General features: G+C 54.1%; 1 protein-coding gene across 2 annotated transcripts; it reads right to left on the minus strand.

The window, feature by feature from the left end:
* Positions 1-3,198: 3,198 nt before the first annotated feature.
* Positions 3,199-8,879, minus strand: CXXC1 (CXXC finger protein 1). 2 transcript variants are annotated; one of them, XM_010996905.3, is made up of 15 exons: positions 8,624-8,878; positions 7,670-7,788; positions 7,468-7,568; positions 6,919-7,154; positions 6,636-6,827; positions 6,231-6,257; positions 5,909-6,154; positions 5,650-5,757; positions 5,316-5,500; positions 4,778-4,985; positions 4,588-4,698; positions 4,409-4,458; positions 4,169-4,265; positions 3,688-3,840; positions 3,199-3,607 (listed from the first exon to the last, which is right to left on the minus strand). In XM_010996905.3, exons 1-15 carry the CDS (start codon positions 8,624-8,626, stop codon positions 3,461-3,463), a joined length of 1,983 nt encoding a protein of 660 aa, XP_010995207.1. In that variant the 5' UTR covers positions 8,627-8,878; the 3' UTR covers positions 3,199-3,460. The 2 variants fall into 2 exon arrangements, with proteins under 2 accessions (XP_010995207.1, XP_064336411.1); XM_064480341.1 differs by lacking the exon at positions 6,231-6,257 and having other exon boundaries at positions 8,624-8,879.

The raw sequence follows: 8,879 nt of genomic DNA on the forward strand, positions 1-8,879 counted from the left end.
AGAGGAACTCACTTCACTGAACAAATAAGTAAATCTATTTATGACATTTGGCCAATAATGTGGCATTTTTACTGCATTTATCATCCCCAGTTTTACGGACTGGTCTGAAGAACTAACAGCACTATCAAAATTCAATTGGCAAAACTCTCAGAGACCTTTAATCTTCCATAGCCAAAAACTCTCCCATTGGTGCATCTCAGCCTTAGGGCCACTCCTTCTGGAAGCATCAGATGTTCTTTTTGAAATAATCACTAGGCGACCAATGTGCCCAGATGGACATGTAAGAACCAGCATCATTTAAGGATGATATGTTGTATTATTGTCAGGGAATCTCTAAGGCACTTAAAGAAGATGAAAAGCTGGTAATTAATTCCTTTCACATTGAGCTCCCAGAAAATGAAGACCTTAAGGATCATGGATTGCATCCTGGAGATTTTGTCTATTGGAAGAGACATCAAATACAAGATTCTTTGTATTGGAAAGGGTCCTATCAGGTATTATTAACTAACCCCTGTGCTGCAGAGCTCAAAGGAGTAAACTCCTGGATTCATACATTTCGTTTTTTCAAAAGGCTTCTTCCCCTAAATGGACTGTGACCCCTATTTCTGACACATGGCTCCGACTAAGACAAACATCACTAATGCTTGGGATGAGAAGAAGTCGTTAATAGCAGCAGACAGCCAACCCAAGGGTCCAGACCAGGCCTAAGACCCAGCCTACTAGTTCGGTTGTACTGTGTACCAAGTGTCTGTCTCTCTGTCGAAACTGAGAGCTCCTGTTTTACTTCTAGCTAAACTTTTGCCCCAGTGTTTAGAATGAAAAGAAAATTCTTTAGTAAAGTTATCACTGAGGAAATCTAACTGTTGGATGCGACATCAAATTCCTCAGTCAGTACAAGAGCAACATCGGCCCCTCATAGTGCCTGTCACCAACTTTCAGATGTTCCTAATGTTACTGCTTACCTGAACCAACCTCCTTCTGGCTTAACCTCTCAGGTTCAAATTCTTCAACATATTAATATGTCCATCCCCTGTCTGATACTATCCTCTGTCCTCAGAAACTGAACACAACTTACCCTAGGACCCCTTCGCTCTGTCCCTCACTTAATTAGCAAATGTCTTTTGAAGAGAAAAACACCAGTAAGTTGTGCCAGCACTCCCTTATATCAAATACCACATAGATGGCTCTCGGAAAGCCTGCAAGAGAAGTGACCCGTGGTTTCACAGTGTGTTAACAAAACTTCTGATTGATGAGGCTAACAAGCAGAGCACTCTGGGAGGGATCACTTGCACTCCCCCAGGCTTTTCTTCATATATGGTATTGGATTAACCCACTTTCCCAAGAACGGGCACGTAACTGTCTAAATAGCTGGCAGGTAGAAGGTTTATGCTTATTGGGGTGTTATGTTACCCCACTGTCTATATAAAAAGAGACAGATGGACCTCTTTTCTCTCTCCATTACAGAATCAAGAGACCCATGTTATTAGGACACCAAGATACCTGGTAGCAAAGTCTTCTGAGAATCTTGATTCCTAGTGCTGGAGTTTATGTAAACAGAGATATGGTCAGAAATCTATCAGTCTCCTTTGGTCAAAGAGCCAAAGAGACTGCAAAATGCATTGTACCGCGACAGACATCCCTAAATTCCTTAGCCCAAGTGACATTGGATAATAAAGTTACCTTAGCTTTTCTACTGGCCAGACTAGGAGGTGTTTATGCTGTTGCTCACATTACTTATTCCGGTTATATCAATACCTCTGGAGAAGTACAGACGTGCCCAGAAAAAAATTTCGAAAAGGCAAAATGGCTATAAGACGTAAGAAAAACAGACTCTTTTAATCATCTGCCTAGTTCACTCCCTTTAGGACGAGGTTGTTTTTTCTATAACTCTGCTTTGCAGATGAGTCTTACTTTCATTGTATGTATTACTCTCCTTTTCCTGGTTATCAATCTACTCATAGCATGTAATCCTGCTTGCTTTAATTCTACTACTAAAAGTACACATGCAACAGCTATGCAACAAGTCTAAAGACTGATAAAATACATAGCCTGTAAAAAGATCCCCCATCAGTATATATGTCAGCTACTCCTATTAAAATGACTGTTGACAATTCCAAGCCTCTGCCTAATAGTCAGTGATACCCACCTAAACCAGAGACATTGAACAGGATAAGACATATGTTGATAAAAAATTAATTAATAGTCAATCTAAAGGAGAAATACAAAATTTTATTCGAGCCAGTCTGAGGATTATAACCTGCGGAAATAGTCTTTCAGAAAATTCTGAGGACTATTCTGCTTGTTAGAAGTCAAAGGCACAGTTATGTACACTTTTGAAACAAAGGATCATACATCAAAATGACACACTGACATTTTACATAAAGTTCACCAAAGACACACAGTCCAGATCTGCACATAGGAAGCAGGTGGCAGTCACCATGACCCCTTATAGAATTAGGAATGGATTAAGAACGTTGTCACCTAAGGAGCTACCTTGCTGAAATCAGAAGCAAAAACAAAACAAAAAAACACTGATCTTTATGGTTGAGCAGACATTCCTGCCTTTGAGGAGGTCTGGGTAGTGTATAAGACAGAAGCACATTGCCCATTAGGGAGGGCCTAATATAGGCAGGGAGTATATTATGCTATTTTCTTGTCCTGCCTTTAAACATAAGATCTCTTCTGTGGAACTGGGGGAGAAGGTGGTGCTGCTCTGCAGGTGAACAGGCCAGGTCCATGCAACCCCAGAGGTGCGTCCGGCCTGGAAAGGCAGTGCTGTGGAGCTGACTGGACCTGACAACCAGGTATGCTGGGCTTCCCGACACAAACTCAGTGGGCGCTTGCTGTATACACGTCCCAAAAGAGGGCTTTGTGTCCATCACTTAATACAACTCTGGTCTGGAGAATATCAAGAATAAGAATACTCCTGCATAAATCAGCCACACACAAAATGAGTGCTGACTGTATACTCACTGTCTCAAAACGAGAGGCTGAGAATGCAGGTCATTGGGCTCTCCTTCAGCAGGTCGTGTCTCCAAGGAGTGTGGAGGTGGGGGTGGGGGTCTGTGGAGCACAGAGTGGGTGCCAACTCTACACCTGCAGCCTGCACCTGTACCCCCACCCTTCCTGGTACAGGCGTGCCACTCTACTCCAGGGGTGTGGGAAATGCAGTCGTAACTGAATAAAGTTTGGAGACCATTGACAGCTATCTTTTTTGGTTCATCAAAATTTTATTAACAAAACCAGAGTTGGGGGAGGCAAGGGTGAGCAGACTCCACAGTCCCACCCAGGCACAGAGAATGGAGAGACAGAGGGCCAGACAGGCAGTCAAATGGTGGACGGCCACAGGGAGAAACACAGGGACCACTGGAGAAACATGAATGGCAGAACAGACAAACGAGGGAGCTAGGGCAGCTCCCATCTGGAGTGAAGGCCGTGAAGACGTCTGGGCCACTGGGGCTCAGCGGTCGGCACTGGAGCGCAGGTCAGTTGTGAGCGGGTCGTGCTGGATGGTCTGGTGCAGCATCAGGGCCAGTAAGCCCGCCCGGTTTGTCATGGCTGTGCGGACGTTGCGCTCCTGCTCAAACAGCTCGTCCAGCTTGTACCACTGCAGGGGGGCAGAAGGAGCCATGAGGGGGGCTCCGGAAGCGCTCCCCGAGCCCAGCCATGGCCAGCATCAGGACCTACCACGCGCACGCGCTCCAGGTCCACCTCGGCCCGCCGCAGCTTCTCCCAGCAGTAATGCCGGTTGCACTGGCGCTTGGGCAGGCGGCAGAAGTCACCCGTGAGCTCAAAGACGTCACGGACCAGGGGGCACCCACAAACCTCGTCAGCTGGCACCTGCAGGGAGACAGGGATGGGGACAAGTGGAGGGTGGTGAGGCAGGAAGGAGGACAGGAATGAGGACAGTCAGGGAGAAAGATGGAAAATTCAGGGGAGGGTGGAAAGGAAAGGAAAAAGGGAGGGAGAAAGGATGAAGAGGCAGGGAAAGGGAGGAAGAGGAGGTGATGCCACAGGGAGAAAAAGAACTGAAGGGTGAAGAGGCAGGGAAAGCGGCAGTTACGGAAGTGGGCAGGTAGGAAAAGGCGGGGGGAGGGGGTGAAGGGATGAACGTTGGGCAGGTAGGAGGGAGGGGGACAGAATGGGGAGAGTTGAAGGGAAATCTTACTTTGGGGTCCCGTGAGTGCTCGGGGCACAGCACCTGGAGCCGCTTACAGTACGTCTTGCTCTGAGGATTGTAAACATCGCAGAAGAGTCGCGTGGCCCTGCAGGGTTTGGAGCAGAAAAGATAGTGGAGGCGAGAAGGAGGGCCCACCTGGCTCGCCCAGGCCAGTATCCCACCTGGCATTCCACCTCTGACCCCAGCCTTAACTGCCCCATGGGAACCCCAAGCAGTGCCCACACTCACCCCTCGATGCGTGTGGGGTACATGGACCCAAAGGACGTCTGGCTCTCGTACTGGAGGGGTGAGCACAAACGGAGGGAACTGTGGATGTGCGCCGCACGCCCCCTTGAGACAGCACATCTTTCCCCCACGGACCCAGTGACGGTCCCATAGCAGCCGCCCCCTCAGGCTGACACCCTGACCTTGGCATAGCAGCGCTCCATGTGACGCAAGGCAACACGTGGGTTGATGGGGTGCCCGCAGGAGACGCAGAAGATCTGCAGGTCTGTGTCATCACTGTCACCCTCATTGCTCTGCACAGGGTGGAAGAGATGATGAGGCCAGGCAGGGCTGGGGACCAGGCCCCGTGCTGCCGTGCCTCTGCTCGCTTACCTCCTCGTCCTCGCGCACCGCCTGCTGCTTGGCACGGAGGATAATGGCCTCCAGCTCGTGGAACCGGCGCTCCATTTCCTGAAGGCGGGTGCGGGCGCTCTGCTGCTCCCGGCGAATGCGTTCGAGGAGCTTCTTACCATGCTCCTCAGCAATGCAGGGGCTCTGCTGCCACTGTTGGATGCGCTGGGGGAGGATCTCGTAGATGCGGCTGCAGGGAGGCCGGGAATGGGACGCAGGCAGGGAATGTGGCAAGCAACAAGGTCAGTAAGTGGGGTGGTCTCAGGATGTGGAACGGACGGCTGACTAAATGGTGAAAGGATAAGTAAACAGGGGACTGAGTGGGAGATGGCTAAGCAGACGAGCAACTGAATAGGAGACGGCTGGGTGGACGGTCAGATGGACCAATGAGGAGGTGGATGGATGGGTGAGCCCCTGGTTGACTGAGTGGTGGCCAGGTGATGGACTGGCCAACAGAGGGCTCTGGTCATGCCCTACCCTGTACCCCCTGACTCTCTTGAACCCTCCAGGAGTGACTCACTTGGCTGCCAGCTTCATGCCACAGTCGTCTGAGCAATACTTGGAGCCGGGCTGGGCAGGGCGCACACAGCCAGGCCCCAGGCACTGCGGTAGCGACGCGGGGTCCTTGGCATCGGAGCGCTCTGGGTGCTTCCATTTGTCCTTGTGCTTCTGCTTCTGCCGATGCCGCTTGTATCTTTCTTCCTTCTATAGGACAACACAGGTCAGGTCAGGGCGGAGCTGGAGTCAGCCCCGGACCCCCACCTTCCCCTGCACCCTACCCCTTCCTGGTTCTTGTCCTCCAGCCCCTGACCTTCACGTCTCCCCGCCCACACCCACTCCACCCTCTCCATCACCTTCTTCTCAGACTTCTTCTCCCTACGCTTCACGTGCTTCACTTTCACTGCGCGCTTGCGCAGTGCCGGGTCCAGGAACGGGGACTCCTCCGTGTCGCTCATCCAGGGCTGCAAGTGAGGCACATGCTGATTCACCTGCCCGCCTCGTGACTTCCTCGCCACCCACTCAGTCCCCGGAACAGCCTTCCATACCCTCTGCCTCCTCTCTCCTCATTACGGACACTCTACCCTTCCACCATGGGACGCTCTGCCTGCTCACCAGGCCATGGTCATCAAAGGCCCCTGCACAGAAGTCCTGATACAGGTCAGGGTCCAGTGGGAGGTCCTCGTCCGAGAGGGGCTCAGGCGTAGCTGTAGCCTCCGGTGGCTCCTTGACTGCTGACGATGCCACTGCCCCCTCGTCCTCGCGGAGGCGCCCCAGCTTCTGTGATGGCTGTGGCTGCTGCTGGGTGGGCAGTGGTCGGCGAGGCCTTGGCAGGGACTCTGAGGGCGTCACCGGCGAGAGCTGCGGGGCAGAATCTCAGGACTGGCCCTGACCGCCCTGCCCGCATGCCCCGCCCGCCCTGGGGGGCTGGACTCACCGAGGAAGGGAAGTACTTGTACGATTCCTGTGCCGGCAGGAGGAAGGCCCAGGTCAGCCCCAGGTGGATGGAGGGTGGCCCTACCCTTCCCACAAGTGCCTGACACCACCAACTAGCCCTGCCTCGCCTCCCAGACACATCTGCCCTCCACACACCTCATCACCAAGACATCCTCAGCCCTGCCTCTTGGCCCTCACATGCCTGCCCACCTGAGGCTGGGGGGCTCCCCTGCTAGCCCAGCACATCTGGTCATGCCCTGTTCCTCTAGACAGGCCAGGCTCCTTCCCACCTGTCTGTATGCAGTTAGGCCCCTCCCCACCCAGCCCACCCACCCTTGCCTCAATCAGCTCTTCCTGGACACACTAGCCCCCCGACCTGACCTGGCCCAGCTCTGCCCATGCTCACCCGGGCCCGAAGCTGGCACTGACGCAGCCGGCACTTCTGCCGGATCTTGTTGGGGCCCCCAAACTTTTTCATGTCCCGACAGAAGTCACAGTGGCCACAGTCCTCAGTGCGCCGGCAGGCCTCACACTCGCCACACATGCGGGCTGACCTTTTGATCTGCTGCTGCTGTTGCTGCTGTTGCTGCTGGTGATGCTAAGGGGAGGCGCCCAGAACAGAAATCAGGAACCCTAGCAGGGCCCAATGCAGGATCACCTCACCCATCCCAGCCATCACAGCTCCTCACCTGGCTGGGCGTGGCCACCAAGGGCTGTGGAGAGGATTTGTGGGGCGAAGCAGAGCCCCGAGCAAGCAGGGCCCCAACCCCTGTCCCTGACCCTGCCCGGCGCTGCAGGTCCGGATCCGGGGCAGGCCTCTTGCGCCCTCCACCCTCATCCCGGGGCTCACTGCTGTCTCGCTCATTGCTGTCTCGCTCCCGTGACTTCTTGTGCCGATAGCGGATCTCCAGCTTGGGGTCTTTCTCTGTGGAGCAGAGGGTAGAGCCAGTGTGGGTTGGCAGTGGGGGATTTGGATGGTCCCAGAACTCTTTCTTCCTCTTGTCTCCTTCCCTGTCCCATCAACCTGCTCTGTCTCCTTCCTCCAAGACAGAGCTACCTGTTCCAGTGGGATCTTCTATCATGGCTCACAGTGGAGCCTCCACTCCAGTTCACCATAGACCAACAACCACTCTGTCCACAGACACAGTTCACTACTCCCCGTGACCAACCCTCCCATTAAGGCTCCCACTCCTCCCTCGAAGCCCCACCTGCCTGCTCTGTCCAGTCCACCCCCTCACCTCGGCACTCCCGACAGTACCACTCCCGGATGGCCTTGGCCATCTTCTCAGTGATCCGGATGCAGTCCCCATGAAACCACTCATTGCAGTTGTCACACCCGCTGCAGAGGACAGGGCGAGTGATGGAGATGTGAGGGGCCAGACCCACTGGCCTCACCCAATCTTGACAGGTGTCAGTCCCGCCCACCTCTCCCCGGCTCACATCATGAAGCAGTTGATGTCTGGTTTGCGGCAGATGCAGTAGATGGGCGCATTCTCCCCGTTCTCTGACTTGCTGTCCTCCCCAGCATCTGGAGGCTCTGGGTCTGAAGCATCCCCCTCCTGTGGGATCCCCCCATTATGGCTCCTTAGAGAGCCCCCATCACAGCACCTCATCTCTCCACTACAGCTCCATCGCAGCTCACCATAGACCCAAACACTCTGCCAACAGACTTCCTTCCCCTCGTGGCTCCTCAGAAATCTCCCCACAGACCACCCACCATCACTTACACCTGACACCCCATTACTCTGCTTATAAACCCCTGTCACTCTGTCCCAGACCTTCCAATCCCTTATCCCACTGACACCTCATCATTCTATTCACCCACTCATAATGGCTCTTTACAAACACCCTACCACTCTTCACACTTGGCCCCCGTCATGGCTCCTCACAGACCCCTGTCACGGGTTCTCACAGACACCACCTGATTTATTCCAGACTTCCCACCACAGCTCCCCACAGATTCCCCCGTTATTAACCTCGCAGACAGCCCCGCCCCCCTGGGTCCCCTGATACAGACTCATCACGGCTCACTACAGACTGCCTAGCCCAACTCTTTGCAAAGCCCTTACCTCTCTGCACAAAGAATCCCGCGTCCGGACCCCCACGGAACTACTGTCAGGGATCCCCACTAAACTTCCATTACGGACCCCCGTAATGGCTCATCACAGAACTCCCAAGTGGTTCACACAGGAGTGAAAATATCTGACAATCAGACCCCCACCATTCTACACGCAGATTCCAGTTAAGGCTCACCACAGGCCCCCAGCCCCATGCTGCCCACGGACTCTCGCTACGAGTCACCACAGACTCCCTGCGTCTGCCGATGGACCCCACCATTTCCAGCCCTACCCACTCACTTCTGCCGCCGACCCCATCCTGGGACCTCTTACTCACCATCTCTCCGCTCCCGGCGCACCCCCACACAAACCCCGCCAGCGACCCGCGAACCGGCACAGACCACTCGGCGGCGTCCGCGGCCGTTGCAGAGACGCCTGCAATCACTTCCGGTTTTCGCCGCGCCTCCCAGGCACCGTGCTCCTACTGCGCAGGCCCAGTGCGTGGGCTCCGAAACAAACAAGTAGGTTGCCCGCCTAGGGGTCCCGACTGTTTCTCAGGCCCTGCCATCTTAACTACAGAGCCCGTATGGAGG

Source organism: Camelus dromedarius, chromosome 28 (genome assembly GCF_036321535.1).
Source record: "Camelus dromedarius isolate mCamDro1 chromosome 28, mCamDro1.pat, whole genome shotgun sequence".
In the NCBI taxonomy this organism is placed as follows: Eukaryota; Metazoa; Chordata; class Mammalia; order Artiodactyla; family Camelidae; genus Camelus; species Camelus dromedarius.